The sequence below is a fragment of the Enhydra lutris genome, unplaced genomic scaffold, assembly GCF_002288905.1.
Source record: "Enhydra lutris kenyoni isolate GAN:26980312 unplaced genomic scaffold, ASM228890v2 scaffoldscaffold18, whole genome shotgun sequence".
NCBI classification, from domain to species: domain Eukaryota; kingdom Metazoa; phylum Chordata; class Mammalia; order Carnivora; family Mustelidae; genus Enhydra; species Enhydra lutris.
This window is the reverse complement of record NW_019154102.1, coordinates 14,275,201-14,298,088: the sequence shown is the minus strand read 5'-3', so window position 1 is coordinate 14,298,088 and position 22,888 is coordinate 14,275,201. Positions and strand designations below refer to the sequence as shown.

Sequence of the window (22,888 nt, the reverse complement as noted above, 5' to 3'; positions counted from 1 at the left end):
ACCAATGGCTGTTTCATGCCAGTAAAATGAATTTTTTATGTAGCAAAAGATAACCCGAAAGAGGAATGGTAAAGAAAATATTTTGGGGACTGTTTAAAGCATGGTTTCATTTGCAATAGGATACAACCTTGGGTAAGTGGGAAACAAAAGCAACAGAGTTACCAGCGTGGCATGTAGCCAGCTAACCATGCAGGATGGAGCTGCTCTTTCTGGGAAAAACAACTATTATAACAATAAATGAATATAAGACAACCCAAGTCACATTGGTGGTAGTTCAAGAAACAATGAGATATTTTATGAGATACCATGATTATTACTCATCAATCACAAAGAGTAGTCATTGAGAAATTCTTGTCTTCTCAGTGTGAACAGGACTGCTATTTATTAAATCTGCCATTTATTCCACACAGAGGCACAAGTTAGTATCATCAACTGTAGAAGTGAAGAGCTCTTACCACGTCTCTCTTCTTAACACACACATATATACACATTATCTTAGAAATACTGAAGTCAAGTTGGTTTGGGTACACTAAGAAAATAATGTGCTAAAAATACTTCTTTAGGGTACCAAAAATTTCCCTAGTTTAAAATAATTATCTTAGTATGTCATATTTTTAAAACTGAAAGAATAAAAGGAAAAAAAATCCCATAAAAGCCATTTGTTATACTACCCCCTAGAGATAAATACTGCTACTATTTTGATGATTTTCCCTTCTGTCCTTTTCAATGCATATTAAAAAAGTCTCTATCATTTCAAAATGGAGTTTATATGCCATATATATTTTACAGCCTTCTTTTTATACAAAAGGACATTGTGAGCATTCTCCTATGTCCTTTCAATATTCTTTTAAGACATTATTGTATAGATAAGTTTAAATGGCTACATAACAAGTATATTTATGTTATAATTTATTTGATCATTCCTCTATTTTGCAAAATTACCATTTTTTAGTTTTTGCTATTACAAATAACATTGTGATGAAAACCTGCGTACCGATCTTTGTTAATAGAATTCCTGGGTAAAGGGGAATGAACATTTCTTTCCAGAAAAGTGTGGCAAGTTACATGAGACCAGCAGTATAAAAGAGTCATCAATAAAACATCACCAGCATCATGTTTCTTAAAATCTAAGTTATATATTTTACAGATATGGTAAGACGTCACAACACAGAATAAGAGATGTTTGAGGGAGGGGCACTTGGGTGGCTCAGTGGGTTAAGCGGTTGCCTTCGGCTCAGGTCATGATCCCAGGGTCCTGGAATCGAGCCCTACATTGGGCTCCCTGCTCAGGGTAGAGCCTGCTTCTCCCTCTCCCTCTGCCTGCCACTCCACCTGCTTGTGCTCTCTCCCTCTGCCAAATAAATAAATAAAATCTTAAAAAAAAAAAAGATATCTTGGGGTGCCTGTCTGTCTCAGTAAGTAGATCATGCAACTCCTGATATCGGGGTTGTGAGTTTGAATCTCATGTTGGGTGTAGAGACTACATAAAAATAAAATTTTAAAAAGAGAGATGTTTTAATAATTTCAATGCTGAATTCACACTAGTATAATTTAAATAAAAGTTTTAAAGTTTTACTTGAAAAATACAGAGTATAGATTACTGGTGCCTTAAACAAAAGGATGACCCATAAAATATTTGTTAAAAGTCTGAACCAAATGAAAAACTAAACACCACCTTATTTTTTTTTTATTTTTTTTTAAAAGATTTTATTTATTTATTTGACAGAGAGAAATCACAAGCAGGCAGAGAGGCAGGCAGAGAGAGAGGAGGAAGTAGGCTCCCTGCTGAGCAGAAAGCCCGATGCGAGGCTTGAACCCAGGACCTGGGATCATGACCTGAGCCGAAGGCAGTGGCTTAACCCACTGAGCCACCCAGGCGCCCCAACACCACCTTTTTAAAAAGTCAGGATACTTGAATTCTAAGTAAGCCTCACGTGTCACTGTCTACAACCCTAGGTAAATTTAAACATTCTTTCCCAACTCATTTTCTTAATCTTAATATAAAAGATAAAACAATATTATCTATTTCTATTTCACAAGGATGTCAGAAAAATAAAGAAGAAGGAAATATAACACAATGCTTTAGAGACAAAGTCTCTGAAATCAAAATGTCTAGGTTCAATTCTTGGCTCTGTTACTTTTAACAGTGTCACCATGGGCAATTCATTAATTTGTCAGTTTTCTCAACTGTAAAATAGGGATGGTAACACTTAACTCATACAATTATTGTGGCGATTAAATGAGAAAATCCATGTTAAACCACTTAGAATTCTGCTTGATAAACAGCAAGTGCTCAGTAAACATTCAATGATAATTATTTATATATGTAAAACTCACACATAGGTAAAGTAACTGGTTTTAAAAATCTACTTGGCCAATCATTTAAATCTCGGGTATTCTGAAGTTAAAATCAACACACTGGAACAATATAGAGCTATATTCATTCTCCATAATTTTTAGAGCCTGAAATAATTATGAAACAAAGTTTATCACAAATAACATATAGCATCAACAAAATAACTTTTTTAAATTTTTTTTTAAGAGAGGGAGAGAGAGAATCTTCAGCAGGCTCCACATCCAGCACTGAGCCCAATGACGGACTTGACCTCAGAACTCTGAGATCATGACCCAATAAGAAATCAAGAAACTGATGCTTAACTGACTGAGCCACCCAGGCATCCCCAAAATAACTTTCTTTTTAAAGAGATAATTCCTTCTGTGGTTCTTCACTTGACTGGATCCTTTTCACCCATCAAATCTTAGTTCAAATGCCCCCTCCTCAAATCACTCAAGCCCTCACTTATTTAAATTATCCTCTACTAGGCCACACAGTTTTCATACTCCAGTTATTTATTATTATCTGTCTCTTCCCATCATAATATAAACTCCAAAATGGAAGAAGCTTAACCTTTTCTGTCACCATGAATATACTCAGTTCAGACACTCAATAAATATCTGGCAAATGACCAACAAATCGATGATCTAATATATGGCTAGGCATTGAAAGAGTTGGCATAGAGGTTACGGAACTTCAAAGATGGCCCACTAGATTTGGGTCTCTCATTTTTATCATGAACTACAGCTTAAAAATACGGTCTTTTTTGTTTGTAAAATATGTTTTATATCAAGATTGAAGAAGCACATATGTCCACATAACTAAAGGAAGTTTCAGACAAAAATACTATGCTTACTATATGTGATGAATTCTGAGATCTTTATTTGATTCTATTATATTCCTTTTCATTAAAAATAAAATAATTACTGCAGGCCACTAAACTGCTTTTATATCATATTATTGTGTAAAAACTTGTCTTGTGAAAAACACAGCTCAAGGTCAGAGGTTATTAAGCTCGTACCTGAAAGGAATGTTCAAACATGTGCATGGAAAGGAAGAAATAAGTGTCTGATCACAGATGACATGATCACCTATATAGAAAATCTGAAAGAATTGGGAAAAAAGAATCTCCTGGAACTACAAAGCAATTATAGCAAGGCTGTAGGATATGAGGTTAATATTCATAAGACATCCGCTTTCCTATATACCAGCAGTGAAAAAGTGGAATTTGAAATTAAGAACAAAATCTATTCACATTAATGAAATCTAACAAAATATGTGTAAGATCTATATGAGGAATATAAGGAAATCAAAGAACTAAATAAATGAAGAGATATTCTATGTTAATCAGTAGGAACACTCAATTTGCAACAGACACATCTGATAAAAGACTATATCCAAAATACACAAAGAACTACTGAAACTCAACAATAAAAAAGCAACCAACCTGATTAAAAAATGGATCAATGACCCTTATAGACACCTCACCAAAGGAAGATTTACAGATTACAATTATGCATATGAAAAGATGCTTCACATCATTTGTCATCAGGGAAATAAAATTAAAACAATTAGATACCACTAAACACCTATTAGAATGGCCAATATCTGGAACACTGCCAACACTCAACGGTGAGTGAAGATGTGGAGCACCACAAGAACTCTCACACACTACTAGTGGGAATACAAGAAGGGACAGAGATTTCGGAAGACAGTTTGGGAATTTCTTATGAAAGTAAACATACTCCTAGCAATCACACTCCCTGGTAATTACCCAAAGAAGTTAAAAACTTATGTCCACACAAACACCTGCACGTGAATGATTATAGCAGCTTTATTCATAATCATCCAAAACTGGAAGCAAACAAGATGTCCTTTAGTAGGTGAATGCAAAAGCTGTGGTACATCCAGATGAGGGAATATTATTCAGCACAAAAAGAAATGATCTTTCTAGTGGTGAAAAACATGGAAGAACCTTAAATGCATATTACTAGGTGAAGGAAGACAATCAGAAAAGGCTATAAACTCTATGATTCCAACTCTATGGCATTCTGAAAAAGGCAAAATTATAGAGACAGTGAAATTAGGTTGCAGGGCTTGGGAGTGGTGGAAGGTGCAATAAAAAATTCTTAGAAAATCCATAATAATGGATACATTTCATTACACATTTGTCCAAACTCACAGGATATAAAACACCAACAGGGAACCACAATGTAAGCTATGGACTTTGGGTGATTATGATGTGTCAGTGTCTAACAAACGTATCACTCTGTGTCATTAAGAGGAGAGGCCATGCATGTGTAGGTGCAGGGTATGTATGGGAAATCTCTGTACCTTCCCCTCAATTCTGCTGTGAACCTAAAACTCTCTGAAAAAATAAAATCTTAATTAAAAAAAAAAAAAGAGCATGCAGTTTTGTATATGTGAGTTTGATGGTAAGGCAGAATGTCATAATTTTCAGATTCATGAAGAATCTGTTCCCTTAAATTTACGGGTTTCAATTATCATGTATTCATTATTATTTGTGAAGCATTACACAAAAATATATATAAAAATGTGGGGTTTTAAAATTTTTTATTTTTATTTATTTTTAAAATTTTTATTTATTTATTTTGACAGGGAGAAAGACAGGGAGAGAGCACAAGCAGGGTGAATGGCAGACAGAGGGATAGGGAGAAGCAGGCTCCCAGCTGAGCAGGGTGCCCGATGTGCAGCCCGATGGGAACATGACCTGAGGTGAAGGCAGCCACTTAACTGAGTCATCCAGGCACTTCTAAAAATGTGGTTTAATTTAGGGATGGCAGTGTAAGATAGAGAAGAGCACTAATTCTATAGTCTCAGAAAGCTCAAGTTCAAATCCTAGATTCATCATTTACTAATTCTACAACTTTGTACAAATTACCTTACCTATCAGTCTCAGTTTTCTTATCTGGAAAGTAGCTGAACATCTATTTCATGGAGTTAAGTAAAATAAAAATTATATAAAACATCCATTATAGGGGCCCCTGGGTGGCTCAGTGGGTTAAGCCTCTGCCTTCAGCTCAGGTCATGATTTCGGGGACCTGGGATCAAGCCCCACATCGGACTCTCTGCTAGGCAGGGAGCCTGCTTCCCCCTTCTGTCTCTGCCTGCCTCTCTGCCTACTTGTGATCTCTGTCAAATAAATAAATAAAACCTTAAAAAAAAAAAGCCAAACAAAAAGACCATCCATTATAGAGCCTGCATTAAATGGCAACTATTCAATAAATGGTAGGCATCATTATTATATTCTAATATTTCCAAAAAAATTAACTTCCATAGCTAAAATATAATCTTAAACAAAGTTTAATTAAATTACAAAATGTGAATTAATAAAAATAGATTATTCAAGTGTATGTAGAAATTATATTCTAAAATCTGACTTTTCCTCATAGCTGACACTGCTGTATAGAAATAATTACAACATGTTCTTCCAAGTATGAATTTATCAGATCAATAAATATACCAAGTGACCCCCCCTCACTCCATCGCCTCATATTAAAAGTCTATGGAAAAATGATTTAGCAAGAACAAACTGATGGTTCCCAGAGGTTAGGCACGTAGGGAGATGGGTGAACTAGGTGATGGATTCAGAAGTGTTCTTGTCATGACGAGCACCAGGTGATATATAGAATTGTTGAACCACTATATCGCACACCTAAGCTAATATAACACTGTACATTAACTAATTGAAATTAAAAACTTAAAAAAAGACTTAGCAAAAGTATAAATAAATTACTCCCCTCACCCCCATGATTGCAATTAACAATCTATGGCTTTTTAACCAATGTTCCTCACATCACTTAGCTGCCTGTTGCAGAGTGGTATGGCTGCGTTGGTATTCTGTTTATTCCCTGCTTTTAAAGCTGCATCTCTTCTTGCTTGCTCGAGCAGAACTCTTGCTCTTTCTTTAAGTTCTTCTTGTCTTGATAACATTCGATGCTTAAAACCAAAAATACAGAATTAGGAACTTAAAAAAACCCCATATAACCTATATCTATAGATTAATCAACGGTCTTGTTATCTGTCAAAATAACAGAGATCAGGAATAAGACTGTAGGTTTATAAGATTACTTAAAGAAAATATTAATGTTGACTAGAAACTGTAGAACATCTTGACACATAGGAAGTATATCTTTACTGCCTGACACTGGATTACATTTAATTTCTATTTGTGTTAGAATATATTCCCATAAAATATAATGTCCATGTGTATATTATATACATTCTTCATATTTGCTAATCACAATATAACCTGGGAAAGACACTTAAAAAAATTTTATAGGACTGATAATAAGGTATCTTCCAAATTTATTTGTTGAAAGATATTAAACATATGTGGCAATAATCCTTTAAATCCTTGACAATTAACATTTATAGAAAATTCAAAACTATCATATTTTGTTTAAAAAAAAAACTGGTTTTCTCTAATGCTCACCTACCTTACAACAAAACAATTAACTACATCAGCAATGGAAGAGTATTTTCTTGGATTAATTTGTTATATTACAATATATTTTTGGGTAACAACAGGTAATGACCATCAGTGGAAATCAGTTCTCAAATGATAACATTAATTCAAAGCACAAATATCCATAATGTTTATAGTTCAAATTCTTTTCTTCTTCCAAAAAATAGCCAACTTCTGGCTTTAGATAGCTATTACTATTACTCTGATATTTGATTTCTTCCCTGTCATTGTATAGTTTTGATTTAATTTTAAGTAGTATTCATGGTGAAGGAAGAGGTAATAAACAGTAAACATATAACTTTATTTGGCATAATGTGAAACTTAAAAAATTATTATATGATTTTTAGGTCTCATTGAGATTTTTTGTTTTAATATAACTTTTTTTAAACTCCTGCAGTCTCAAGCAAGGGAAGATTTTTTTAAAGTATGCAGTTCAGTGGTTTTTACTACATTCACAAGGTTGTGAACCATCAACACTATCTAATTCCAGAACATTTTCATCAACCAAGGTTTTAAGAGGATTAAACAAGAATTCTTCACTTAATAGATATAACTGAAATGTATAAGTGATAATGATAGACTTTTCGTCATGTGTATAAGACACAATAGAATAGGATTGGTCATTCTAGTTACAAATCAACACTTTCTCTAAAACAGACCAGATTAATTAAAGGGAACACTGAATTTGCAGTCAGGACATCAGGCTATTAATCCTTCTTCCACTAATAATAAGCAGTGTAACACTGAACAGGTCACTTAAAAAGCTATACTGTATTCCCTTACATGACACTTAAGTACCTTGGAGTAAGAAAGACCTTGGTTCAAATACTAGATACAACACCTAATTGTGGACCCATTACTCAATCTCTCTACACCTCAGTTTCCTCATTTGTAAAATGGGGATAAAATAGACCAACTCTCCTAAGTATAAAGATTAAGTGAAATAGTGTAATGTACTGAGCACTAGAAAAATGTTAACTATTATTATATTTTTAAAAATATTTCAATTGCCTCATGTTTGAAATCCCACTAGCTCTAAAACTGGTAACTAGAGTATATCATCTTTAAGATCCTACTGGCTCTAGGGATGCCTTGGTGGCTCAGTTAAGTGTCTGCATCGGGCTCCCTGCTCAGCAAGGAGTCATCTTCTCCTTTTCCCTCTGCACCTGCCTTTCCCCAGCTCATGTTCTCTCTCTCAAATCAATAAATAAAATCTTAAAAAAAAAAAAAAATCCTACTGGTTCTAAATTCCATGAGTCTACAGACCTTTAGGGATGCCAGTTAGCTACACAGACAGTGATAGACTGCTTTGGTCTTAAGAGCACACAGAAATAAACTTTTTTCTGATTATAAATACGATTCATATTACAAAAATTTTAGAAAATACATAAAAGTAAAAAGAAAAGGAAAAATAATCAGTGGCACCATGGTCCCTGATTTCAAACTATATCACAAACCTACAGTAATCAAAACAGTATGGTACTGGCATAAAAACAGACACATAGATCAAGAGAACAAAATAGAGAGCACAGAAATAAACCCAAGCATATATGGTCAATTAATTTACAACAAAGGAGCTAAAAATATACAATGGGGAAAGGACAGTCTCTTCAATAAATGGTGTTGGGAAAACCAGAGAGTCACATGCAAAAGAATGAAACCAGGTGCCTATTAACTCAAAATGGATTAAACACTTGAACAAAAAAAAAATCTGAAACCATAAAATCTTAGAAGAAAACACAGGTGGTAAGCTCCTTGACAACAGTCTTGGTGATGATTTTTTTGGATTTGACATCAAAAGCAAAGGCAACAAAGGCAAAAATAAACAAGTGGGACTACATCAAAATAAAAAGCTTCTGCAGAGTGAGGGAAAATATCCACAAAACAAAAAGCTAGTCTAGTGAATGGGAGAAAACATATGCAAATCATGTATCTGGGAAGGGGTTAATATCTAAAATATATAAAGAACTCATATAATTCAATAGCAATCCAATTAAATAATAGGCATTAGATTTAAATAGACATCTTTCCCAAAAAAGACATACAAATGGCCACAGGTACACGAAAACATGCTTAACATCACTAATTATCAAGGAAATGCAAATTAAAACCACAAGGAATTATTTCCTTGTACCTGTTAGAATGGCTATTATCAAAAAGACAAGGAATAACAAATGTTGGTGAGGATGTGGAGCACTGTTGGTGGGAATGTAAATTGATGCAGCCACTGTGGAAAATAGGATGGAAGTTCCTCAAAAAAATTAAAAATAGAACTACCATATGATCCAGAAATTCCACTTTTGGGTATTTATCCAAAGAATGCAAAAAAACTAACTCAAAAAAATGTATGCACCCCTATGTTCACTGCAGCATTATTATTTTTTAAAAAGATTTTATTTATTCATTTGAGAGAGAGAGACAGAGCACAAGCAGGGGGAATGACAGAGGAAGAGGGAGAAGCAGGCTCCCTGCTGAGCAAGGAGCCTGATGCACAGCTCCATTCCAGGATCCTGGGATCATGACCTGGGCCAAAAGCAGTCACTTAACCAACTGAGCCATCCAGGTACCTCTATTATTACTATTTTTTTAAGATTTTTTTATTTGAGAGAGAGAGAGGCCGTGCATGTGTGCACACTCCTGGTGCTCAAGTTGGGGAGGAGCAAAAGGAGGGAATCCCCAGGCAGACTTCCTGCTGAGTACAGAGCCCATCCCACAACCCATGAGATCATGACCTGAGCCAAAACCAAGAGTCCAACACCCAGCCCACTGAGCCACCCAGGAGCCCCAACTGCAGCATTATTTACAATAGCCAAGGTACAGAAACAACCTAAGTGCCTACTGATGTATAAGTGGATACACACACACACACACACTCCCCCTACACTCTGTGGCACATTAATCAGCCATAAAAAAATGAAATCTTGCGATTTGTGACATGTGCGGATCTTGAAGGCGTTATGCTAAGTGAAATAGACAAAGATGAATTGGTATTCATCTTTATCTTATTTCCATATATTTACCATATGATTTTACTTGTATGCAAAATCTAAAAAAAAAAAAAAAAAAAACAGAACCCCCAAAACCCAAAAACCTAGCTCACAGATACAGAGACCAATTGGTAGTTTCCAGAGGCTGGGAGTAGGATGTGGACAAAATGGGTGAAGGGAGTCAAGAGGTATGCAATTCCAGTTATAAAATAACTAACTTATGGAGATATCATGTATGGCATGGTGACTATAGTTTGTAGCACTGCATTGCATATATGAAAGTTGCTAAGGCAGTAGATCTTAAATGTTCTGGTCACAAAAAAAATTTTGTAACTATGTATGGTGATGGATGTTAACTAGGCTTACTGTGATGGTCATTTCACAATGTATACAAACATCAAATAATTGTTATATGCCTGAAACTAATACAATATGTCAATTATACCTCAATAAAAAAGAATTATTTGAAAATAAAAAACAAAATAAAGATAATTAGCAATCTTGGCACCCAGCAATAATCACTGTAGAATCACTTTTTTTTTTAATTTTATTTTTTATAAACATATAATATATTTTTATCCCCAGGGGTACAGGTCTGAGAATCACGTTTTTTAAACTTAACATTCTATTGTGAGAATATTCTCATGTATTTTAAAAATATTTTTAAACATAATTTTTTAAACTTTTACCCAGCATTCTATTCATAAAGATGCATCATACTTTAACTTGCCTTATATTATTAGGTATTTATGTTGTTTATGATTTTTCACTATCATTAACGATGTTTTAACATCTTTGTTATAGGGGTGCCTGAGTGGCTCAAGTCAGTTAAGTGTCTGACTCTTGATTTAGGCTCAGGTCATGATCTCAGGGTCATGAGATCAAGCCCCACACTGGGCTTTGCATAGGCATGCAGCCTGCTTAAGATTCTCTCCCTCGCCCTCTGCCATTCCCACCCTCCTCCCAACCTCCCGCTCTCTCTCATAAAAAAAAAAAAAAAAACAACTTTATACATAAATTCTTGTATACAATTCTGATTATCCTAGGGGAAATAATTCCTGGAGGTAGAATCTAATGAGATGAACATTTTTAAGGGACTTGATGTACATTGCTAAATTTCCCTTCAGTAAATTTGACTATTTTACATCTGGGCTGATTATCTTTAGTGCTATTATGGTTAAAAATGAAGAGACAGTATGAATATATAGCTTAGGAGCACAGACTCTGGAGTCAGAAAACACTGGTTTTGAATTCAAACTTTAACATTTATTAAGTCACCTTAGGCAACTCTGTAAAGCCCAGTCTTCCCATATATTAAATAGAATTTAACCACTTACCTCATGGTTTATAAAGTTTCAGAGAGATATGTGTAAGATATATAAAGGTCATCATATGTATTAGCCACTCAAATGAGCAACATTATGACTTTCAACGCTATATAGCCATATTAAATCATCAAATTTCCTCTAATTTAATGTCATTAGTTACTAGACATATTATTATTTTATGAATAAGAAAGAACAAACACTGTCAAACTCTAACATACTATCTATTATAAGTAGGATCTTGATTTCAGAGAGGTTAAAATATAAAAAGATGCGTATCTTTGCACTGATGCAACAGAGTGTGTAAAAGAAAAACAGATTTTTTTATTATTCAAATTTAGATGCTAAAATTGTCCAATTTTAAAAACCTATGAAATATTGCAGTCACGTTACAATTTTTTGTATCAGGCAGTACTTCTGACAAAAAAACAAAAAATAACAAACTTTTAACTTTACCCTAAACAAAATTCTGACCATTAAATCAAGGGACAATAAACAAACATATATGAAGTTGTAAATAGATACTGCCTCTATTTTTTTTTTTTTAAGATTTTATTTACTTATTTGACAGTGAAAAACACAGCGAGAGAGGGAACACAAGCTGGGGGGTTGTGGGAGAGTGAGAAGCAGGTTTCCTGCCAAGCAGGGAGCCTGATGCGGGGCTTGATCCCAGGACCCTGAGATCACGACCTGAGCTGAAGGCAGAGGCTTAACCCACTGAGCCACCCAGGTGCCCCTAAGATGTGATAGAGTTTTAGAACTAAAAAGACTCTTAGAGATTATTTCATTTAACATACATGGAAAATCAGATTTAATATATTTAAATGGCTAATTAACATGTCACACTGGTAATTATTAGCAGAGTCAAGATGAGAATCCAGATGTACTGATTCCCAGTCTGGAGTATTTTTAATTTTTAAACATTAATCAATTTCTAGATTTAGCTAAATACATTTACCTTACAAGTCTGGGTTATAAGAAAAATCTGTCTTGGGTAATACTTAGAAATTAGGCTCACCAAATTCTGCAGTTGTTAATCACTAGATGTTTCTTTCTCTCTTTCTTTCTTTTCTTCCTTTCTCTTTCTTTCTCTTTTTCTTTCTTTTTTAAAGATTTTATTTATTCATTTGAGGGAGAGACAGAGAGAGAGCACAAGCTGGAGGGAAGGGTCAGAGAGAGAGGGAGAAGCAGGCTCCCCGCTGAGCAGGGAGCCTGACAGGAGGCTTCATCCCAGGATGGATCCCAGAAATGATCCCAGAACCCTGGGATCATGACATGAGCAGAAGGCAGATGCTTAACCAACTGAGCCACCCAGGTGCCCCGCTAGATATTTCTCAATTATTTGCTATGTATGCTGTATCTGATCACTTAAAAAAAGCTTTTGTACTAAAAGTTATGTACTTAGAACCTTTGACTTGAGATTTTTGACTAGAAGAACAGTGGCTTGCTTTGTTAGCTACTCTATTTCTTTGATTCAAAGATGTATATGTTTTCTTAACACCTCTGAAAACTTAAAATTGATTGGCATCTTATAATCTTTGTCAGCCAGGTGGTAGTCAAGATAGCCATCAATGCCTACCTATGCTTGTGTTTGTTATTTCAGGTGACAACACTGCAATCCCTTGATGTTTTCAGTCAACCACCACTTGAGTAGTATTTAAAAATGGAATATAACTCCAGGTTATTATCTGAAAATCTTATCTTGGGATCTTCTGATAAGGTCAAGAAAGTGCTATTATCAATGCGTATTACTGAAAAGAAAACCCCAGAGACAACTGTAGAGAAATCTGGTGTAATTCAGAGGTCTCAAATTTTTTGGTCTCAGAATCCCTACATGTGCTTAAAAATTACTGAGGATCTCAAAAAGCTTTTGTTTATGTGGGTTATATCTATTTATACCTATCATTTTGGAAATTAAAACTGAGAAGTGTTGGAAATATTTATTTATTCATTCCTTTAGAAATAAGTATAATGAGGTGCCTGCGTGGCTCAGTTGGTTAATCCTCTGCCTTCCACTGAGGTTATGATCTCGGGGTCCTGGGACTGAGCCCTGTGTCTGGCTCAGGCCTCAGCAGGGAGTCTGCTTTTCCCTCTGTCTCCATGCACCCCCCAATTGCTCTCTCTCTCTCTCAAATAAATAAAAATCTTAAAAAAAAAAAAAAAAAGAACTATAATAAACCCATTAGATGTTAACATTCTAACAAAAAATAATACTTAAAAAAAAACAAAAATAAGTGAGAATGGCATTATTTTATATTTTTTGGAAATCCCTTTTGTGTCTGGCTTAATAGCAGGCAGCTGGATTCTCATATCTACTTTTTTAAAAAAGATTTTATTTATTTATCTGAGAGAGAGTGAGAGAAACAGAGCACAAGGCGGGGCGGGGGAGGGTCAGGGTCAGAGGGAGAAGTAGACTCCCTGCTGAGCAGGAAGCTCGATGTGGGACTCGGTCCCCGGACCCCAGGATCACGACCTGAGCCAAAGGCAGATGCCCAACCAACTGAGCCACCCAGGCTCCCCTCATATCTACTTTTGTATTCAATCTTTTGAGATATCACAAATCGTGTGGCCTCCAGAAAACACCACTGTATGGCTGTGAGAGAACGAAAGTGAAAAAGGTAAATAATGTTCTATTATTATTATGAAAGTAGTTTCAACTTTGGGGGCCCTCTGAAAGAGGTTAGGAGAGCCTCAGAGGTCTCCAGATCATACTTTGAGAACCACTGCTGTAACATCATGCTTCTGATGGCAGAGCACAACACTTTGTGGAAAACCAGGAAAAATTCCAAATCAAAAAGAAGAGTTGGATTTCAAATTCTAATTCTAAATCAGTTATATCTTAACCAATTCACTTTACTTAAACTTCTTTTTTATGTTTACATAAGAGTGTTACCTGATTTAAAAATCCATGCTTGAATAAGTCTAAAAGAATTCATTCAATAGGTATAAAATAAAAATTGTATGTGATAAGAAAACCATTTATCATAGTTTACTGGCAATGTTTTTCTTTCTTTTGGTACATAAAATAATGGTATGTCTTATAATCGATGGTGCCAGAGATTCAATTAAATATAGCAAATATTATAAGGTCAAATTTGTCTCATATTCCCCTCATGGGGAGGAATCTGGATGTTACTGGAATTTTTAACCACAAGTAACAATGGAACTGAAAACACCAATTACAATGCAATTAAAATGTTTGAAGAAAATACTTTAAATGGGAAATATTTAATTTAGCATTACACATTTTCAGAATGATATTCCTAGTAAATGGAATAGTGAAATATCTTTGACTTATTCTCACAGTGAAATGTTCTGTTTTTATAGGTAAATAAAATTTTGATTTGAAAAGCTGACACTACTCTTTAATCTTCAAATTTGTATTTATTTGTAGGCTTAAAATAGTATATCATAAACTTTAAATGAAGTGCAGGTATAGTGTAGATTTTTCTATAGTGGTTAATTATACTTCACCTTTAATCATTTGTAGCATTTGAAAGTGCTCTATGAACACAAAAAACCAAAAATATTCAGAATAACTATTTACTAAATATAGTATTCATCATTCTAACTCACTTACCTGGACTGTTTTTGTGGAATGATCTGCATGATTTAAAGTCGTTCTATCAGTATCTGGATCAGACTCTGTCTGCCTCAGGGAAGTACGCTTTTTCTTTGTAAGGTCTGCATCTCTATTGTATGAGTATCCAAGTTTGGAAGTAGGAGATAAACTTGGTTTTTTGATCGGTGATTCAGGATCTGATCTGTACTCTAAGGGTCTAGAATTCTCTAATTTTTCTCTCTCCAAGTTATTACTGATGTCTAGAGTCTGAAGCTTTTGTTCCTCTCTCTCCTCACAAATAAAGGGTGGAGACACATCCTTCTTCTTATCACTGACATGTAAGTCACTTAATTCTAAAGTCTCAGCTTTCAGTGGTCTCTTCTTGCCTAACAGAACTTGTGCGTGGGTCGCATCTATACTGTAACATATTCCAGGGTCATCGGATCCTGAAGTCCTTCCAGAGCTCTGCTGGGACTTTTGGGGTTCTGTGTCACTTTTAGTCCTGCGACAGTAAGGGGAGGCTGTGCTTGGACTAAGATGATCATCAGGAGTCTGATGTTCACTTTCTGACTCTCCAACCCCACTATCATTTACAAATACAGAGTCGTCTTGTGATAAGAAGTCGACCGCTCCGCTGGTAGGCTGCTGCAGTTCAGGCTCCCGTTTCAGATCACTAAGCTCAGCATAAAATTTTTCCTGATCAACAGAACTGTTTGTATCTGTTTCATAGTTTCCAACTTTATATGTGCTTTTACTGCTGTTCTCCTCTATCTGGACAACATTCAGTTCTTGGCCACTGAAATGTGCCCTGATTTGATAGAGGTAAGTCATAACAGTCAGTTTGTCAGGAATTGCTAATAAAACCATATCAGAAGGTTCCAACAACCGGGAAATTCCTATGCTGGCAAATCCATCATATGCCTTCAAAGAAAGGAAAAACAAAGATATATTGAATAGTTCAAACAATCCATGCACTTTAAAAACAGCAGAAGAATAGATATTAGTTAGACATATTGTGGTGAATGTTACTGAATCATTATGCTGCACACCTAGACCTAATATAATGTTATGTGTTAATTATACTTCAATAAAAAAGTTAAAAAATAAAGTTTAGTTCTCATTTAAAAGAAAGCAAAATTTTAATGGATTTTGTTGTTGTTGTTGGAGGGCATACTCCATTACTGATATAACTGATACAGAAACAGAACAAAATTCCATGTCAGAAATTTGTAAAAGTAGGGTAGGTACAAGAAAAAAAGTTTCTTAACTGATAACAATTGAAATGCTCTTTCCCAATAAAGAAAATAAGCAAAATTTAGAATTAAAACAAAAAAACTTAGAATCAATTTTTATAAGGAACTAAGGTATAAAGAAATAATAATCTGGAGTTTTATCATTCCTATCAACGTCTCTTTAACATGTTCATATAACTGCAGTGATTTATGAAGAAAAAGGATAGCTACATATCCCCAAAGACCTAATCCTAGATTACCTGGTATAAAATACAAATTATTTAAGCCTAGAAATGTAGACACATTTTCTAAATGCCCAATTAAGACTGATTTTCATAATGATAAGAGTGACTGCATTTTCACTTCATCCATTTTGGAAAGAATGAAATGTTTTGAGTAGTACAACTTAGTTGAGAATGTGAGGCTGCATTGTATTATTTTTCTTAGCCTTTAAATGACTGTGGCACATCAGGTTTTTCTAGTTTTGAAGAATCAAAGCTGTTTCTCAATTTACAATTAATTATTACTATCCTGAACTAACCCTTTAAAACAGCACTGTGCTGCTAGGAAGCATTAAAAATACGGTTAAAGTTTCAGTTATACCCTCTGAAAAGATATGGACCCTCTAGTTGTATTCTCACTTTGGAATATAAAATGTCTGTCTTTGTAACAACCTAGATATAGGATCATAACTCAAAGTTTTTCTTAAAAGAAAGGTTAGGGAATTATGTAACAATTTAGAAGGAATTACTCTTTTGCACTTACATGTTAAAGTGCATTTTTACCTTTGAATTTAATCTTTGTCTCATATTCTTCCTGTAGTTTAATAAATGTTGTGGAAGAAGTAAGAAAGAAAATGAAAAATAAATTGCAATATTAAAACCTCTTCAATTTTCACAGCACTATGTTTCATAATATAGGTACCTCAAAATATTTACTCAAGAGAATGGCTCAGTTGGTGTGCATGTTTAGGCCTGTTTGTTATTTTACATGTTTTAGGAAAATTAAAGTCATTTCCTCCTCATGTGTCTTGACAACTTGATTGACAGACATCAATTGCAGACCATCATGAAAAGCACCACAGGCAGTATTCTAAACATTTCCCAATTATCTAAAACACTGACATACTGGTTAAGATCGTATGTCACAGGTAAATACCTTTTTTATTTGGCACTTTTTACAGACCTGGGAAAATGATTAGCTTCCTTGTGGGGAATCTCCTGCTAATGTTTTGCTTCATGCAGCAATTCATTTATGCACACTAACTGCACTAAAAAAAAAAAAATCATTTAAAAACAAACCAGGTTCCTTGTAAGCGAGGTCAAGATTTTATGAAGGAATTTTCCCATAGGTTAACCTCTTTTCCTGTGGTAAATCACCTGTCTTTTTAGCTGTTTGGGTGTGGAGAAAAAGAAGAGGTCTTTCAAAGAAAATTGTCTTATTCATTCCTAGATGTTATTTAATTGGTAAGGAGGAGTCTCTGCCAGTTATGTTATGCATCTGCATGGAACTTAAGACACAGGCATTGTTTCTCTCGCTGCCTTAAGTCCAATTAAGGGCAGACGGGGTTATCGGGAAGAACTGTATGAAGCCGGAAACAAACCTGCAGGTAGCAACTGATACTCAACGTAGATATCAGGTAGGAAGTTGCGAAGTGATGAAAAGGAAAGATTGTATAACAATTATTTATTCAACTGTTCAATGAATAGGATCATCTAAGTTAAAACCCTTTTAAAAAGCCATAAGTATCTGCCTTGGAAGATCTGAGAAAAAATTTAATAGGATATTCTTCTCTACATAGCAATACGTAAACCCAAGACATGCTTATCATTATTACTGAAAAAATAATGTAAAGAAGTATGACCTAAGCTATAAGGCAAATCTCCTTACTCTTAAAAATACACAGCTGAGTACAATCAACAATGTTTCCTTTTCAACATTTCAAACAGTAATTTAAAAAGCTTCACTTTATAAAAATAATAATGGTTTATTTTATAACACTTTTGTCTGCATTTAAATTAGCTTAGTATTTTATTCAAATGCAATGCAGGCATATAACTCTCATATCTGAAGATATAATTTAATTGATGAAAAAACAGGCATTTCACTTTGACAGATACAAGCTCTCCAAAATTATACAAAAAATAATTCATGAGAATGACTTACTCTGTAGCATGCCCACCATAGATGTGATTTCTATAAAGAAAAATATCCTGATATTTTAAGATTACCTTTTTTGATGGTATATTTCAGTAAAAAAACTGACAGTTTTAAAATGTATTTCTCTAGGCCAGCATCATGCATTTGTAAAGAAAAAGGGTTTTCTAATGACAATGCAAATTTTTGGGTTCAGAGAGCAATAAAAGTAAAAAATCTGTTGACTTAAATTCTCATCTGCTAACTGAACTTCTATCAAGATTCCCTTTATAGATTTTTTAAACACTGGTGGTTTTAATTATCTAATTTAAAGTAGAATGAAAACATTAGTCCAGACTAGAGGTTATTGAACACTTTGTTCCCTGAATCCTTTTGGTAATGAACCCCTTCTCAGAACAATCCTTTATGTTTTTAAAACACACAGGATTACAGAAGAAACCAATTATATGAAAAATAAAACTATGAAAAATATTAGTAAAATTGAATTTGAGAAACAGCAAGACATGTGCTTTTTATGACTGTATTAACAACTGTAATTCTGAAGAAGTGATTAGCTTAAAAGATAGGTGAAGATATTACAACTGCAATGTGATATCAAAATATCTAAAATTCTCAAGGTGATAAAGTCTCAGGAATGGCTAACTTTATAGTGGTAAGTTGCCTAAATTCATAATTGAAGAAATACTAAATTTCATTTAAAGAATTAAGAAAATAAAACCCATTTTCCCCCCTAGTCAGGTTCAAGAACCACCTGGATTCTATCCATACCTCCCAGATTAAGAACTCCTATTCTAAAACAACATATTTCATGAACTTTTCAGTTGAAGAATTCAATGCAACATAAAACACATTGAGTAACTACTATATGCTGCGTTAGTGCTTCTCTCCTTTCTCATGTCACAGTGCACATACATGACTATAATATTGTACTGTGCACTGGGGTAAATAGCAAGTTAGCCTGTGGCCACAGTCAGCTGGCCCAAGGGCTTCTGGCAACTCAGCTCCACGCAGCTACCCAGAAGGCTGAAAGGATCAATATTCCCAACTGGGAAGCTCTGACCTCAGTATGCTAATTAATTTTGTGGAAAAACTGTACAGTCTATCAGAAAGTGAAAAAAAAGAAAAAAGAAAAAAGAAAAAAAGAACCCAATGTTCATATCTTTTTGCTTCTAGGAACATATGCATTCTTTCTTGCATACCCATTATGCTCCTGCGCTCATCCCTTCCCAACAGATTTTTCTAAACTCATAATCATTTATGGTGTAACAGCTTTGGGTGCACTTTTTAAAAGCTAAATCTTGACTAAAAGCAATATGCTTTAATAAATATTTAACAGTTAATGAAGTCCATACACATATTAAAATCTGATGCCAGTCTGGCACTTGTGATCTTTAAAGGTTATGACAACTTAGAGTAAACCATGCATCCTATTTGAACTGCAGGAAGCAGACAACCTTCTGTGAGCTGCAGTTATGACCTCAGAAAACCACCTCAGTTTCCCCAAATTAACAAAAGCCACAGAGGAGTTGAATTTGAAATTATGTATTTTTTTCCTTGGCAATTCTTACCTTTTTGTTGTTCTCTTTAATATCTTGAGGATTCAGAGACTTGTAGTCACTGAGGGAGAAAATGGCACAGTAGGTACATACAGTATTTGATAAAAACAGCTGTTTTTAAAACAAACTGAACCTAAAAATTTGACATTCTATAATACCAGAGTAACTAGCAATTTCATAGCAATTCAATCAACAAAGCTAATAGTGTGGAAAATTAAGGAAATAAATAAATAAATAAATGAAAACAGTGATTACATGTTTCATTGCCTGAAGCTTTCCATCTAAAAGAGAAGTTAAGGCAGGGCACCAGAGACCAGTCTTGACAACCAAATTTACCATGAGGTAATCCCTTGTTGTCAATGTACAAAGAGCTAACGGCTTATTTGTCTCATCTCATTTTAACAGCCACACAATTTTCATAATAATTTGAAGTCAGTTCTTTGTATGAAGTTAAAAGGGAAAAAATATTTTTTTTAGAGAGAAAGACTGGTTTTAGGCATTCAGAAGGGAGAACTTTTCTTTCCTCAAAAATAAAGGTATGGGTAATAAACATAAAAAGTCAACTATTTCAGGACACATGTTAAGAAATTATGTTTTTTTAAAAAAAAACCTGTCTATTATTTACAAAATATTTCTAGGGAATGGAAAATGTTTCTACTTACATTAAATCTGGTCTAAAGTGGTGTAATATTGCACAAAAAGATAAACCATTTCTCCACGATGTAGTAAAATTGGTGATTTTCACTCCCCGATAGTTTTTTGTAACTTCTTTGCACCATACAAGCAATGACTGACTAGCATTTGGCTTTCGCCCCAAAACAGGACTTGGGATAGGACTCGGCTAGAAAAAAGAAAAAAGAGAAAAACACTAAAATAATTTAATGGAAGATGAAAATTAACATTAATTGACCTAACGAGATCATTTAAACCCTTTGATGTCAGTTTAGGTTCTTCAAAACTGTCAATTCAAGACAACTGTAACCTCTAAGAAGGAGACATGAATCTTAAGTTATTATCTTCAGTTTTAGCCTATGGCATTTGCCTGACAAGGATGTAGATATGCAAGATTTTAAACTCATACATAAGAACAAGCCAAGAGCTATACTGATGGAAACATTATATTAAAGTATTTAAATACTTAAATCTGAGTATCTGTGTAACTCTTATACCCTAAGAAATTTTCCTCAAATATAATCATGTACAAATATAGTTCCTTTCTGACTAGATTAAAAATAATGTATTTTGAAGTCTAACTGTAGCACAAATTGTTAGTGTGCTAGTGTGTGTTAGATCAAAATCCTATTTTTAAAAAAATGCAGTGATCATGCATTTTAGACAGCACAATGATAATCATACTCAGACATTTCTTATCTAAATTTAATGATGGCAAAACACATCTAGAGTTATTAGCACCAGTCAGGTATTGGTGGCAATACCACACAACAGTATGTAATTTGGATTTGCTCAAAATATCTTTTAATTATCACTGAGAGCTACTTTTGTAGGTCAGATAAGGGCACGGATGTGTTAAATCTAAGCATATTATTTGGTTTCCCCCTTGTTCATATACTTAAAACAGTGATGACAAAACAAACAAACAGGGACGCCTGGGTGGCTCAGTTGGTTAAGCAGCTGCCTTCGGCTCAGGTCATGATCCCAGCGTCCTGGGATCGAGTCCCACATCGGGCTCCTTGCTCATCAGGGAGCCTGCTTCTTCCTCTGCCTCTGCCTGCCATTCTGTCTGCCTGTGCTTGCTCTCTCTCCCTCCCTCTCTCTGACAAATAAATAAATAAAATCTTTAAAAAAAAAAAAGAAAAAAAAAACCCCAAATTAATAAGACTTTTAAACTTTCATTATTCTTAAAAACACATCACTTTCTTTTACTGAATAACAATCACATTTTGTGATGGTAACTTAAGAGGCTAGCACAACTGAAAACCATTAAGAAAACTAAAACTGCTATATGTTTCTGGATTTTAAATTTTGCTATCAGTGAAGAGTGCTGACTATAACCATAAAATAGAGGCCCTCTAAAATCAGGTGAAAGGGGAATGATTATTTGACTTTAATATCACTTAAGTTTAACAAGCAAACCATTCTTGCCACACAGCTTACTTAAGAAAGACCAATGATGCCCCCACTTGACAAAAACATGTTAGTGCCAAACAATTAAAAACATCAACTCCACGTAATTGTGATTATGCACTCACCGTTCCTGTGAAAAAACTCTAAGAAACACCAAGGATGTAATTTCTTATTTTTTAATCAATCATCAGATTAATAAGCTATTATATAAACAAACATGAATCTTGCAAAGTGCTGTTCTTTAAGTAATCACCTATACAAAATAAATGCTGAAAAAGTCACAGGCCATTAAATTCAATAAATTTGGATCACTTCTACTTAATATGAAGTAGGTAAAAATGGAATTCTCAATGTAATGAGCTGTTTACTTTATAGTAAGTAGATATTTTAACCATATCAATTTGACATGTATAGAAAGGAAATATTAAATATTTTTTCATCTAATGGTGACTTTCCACTATGATTTTCAAATTGTTCTGGTTACTTAACCTGGAAGTGGAATGGAGAATGGTCTATGGATGAGGCAGGGGATCAAAGAACTGTACACAAACATATTTTTTTCCTTAGACTTCCTATTATTTAAAGGATTGTCTTTAATAAAATGTTTTTCTTTACCAAACTATATTACTAAGGTACTGATTTATTCCAAGTATGAATAATAAGTACATGAGACAGATAATCTGCAACTACCATTACACTGATTCATTCCAGTTATCAGTAGCACATAGACAGGTAATGTACAGAAGTCTTTACCACCATCTAGAGTGGCTTTCTGTACTTAAGAAATAGGGAAAATATACCAGGTCATCATGATTATGAATATACCCTTGTTTCTAAGAAGGCTCAATATGAAAAGCCTAGAAGAACTAAACTAAACTTTGGATTTACCCCAACATAAAACCCTTGACTTAAAAAGATCTTACAGGGATGCTTACTGCACTGCCAAAGCAAAATAAGTCATTTGTAAATGAAGAAACTTGATAAAAATACAAGCCCTATAAATGGTCATATTGGTTGCAGAGAAAGAAGACTGAAGTAGAACCATCATACAATAAATCATCCACTTCAGGACAGCTCATCTTTCATCTAATATTTTGCAGAGGGTCATAAAGAAAGAAGCAGTTAAATAATTTCAGACTCTTTAGGATATTAATGAATGT

At 34.2% G+C, this 22,888-nt stretch overlaps 1 protein-coding gene across 3 annotated transcripts in view; it reads right to left on the bottom strand.

Annotated features, from left to right (window-relative positions):
- The window catches only part of LOC111148128 (EH domain binding protein 1), a 333,275-nt gene that overhangs the window by 81,907 nt on the left and 228,480 nt on the right, over window positions 1–22,888 (bottom strand). For all 3 annotated transcript variants that reach the window (XM_022504546.1, XM_022504547.1, XM_022504548.1), the window contains 4 exons: window positions 20,306–20,484; window positions 19,656–19,704; window positions 14,717–15,619; window positions 6,152–6,295 (listed from right to left, as the gene is read on the bottom strand). In XM_022504546.1, the coding sequence (XP_022360254.1) occupies window positions 6,152–6,295; window positions 14,717–15,619; window positions 19,656–19,704; window positions 20,306–20,484 (1,275 nt within the window). The remainder of the gene's footprint in view (window positions 1–6,151; window positions 6,296–14,716; window positions 15,620–19,655; window positions 19,705–20,305; window positions 20,485–22,888) is intronic.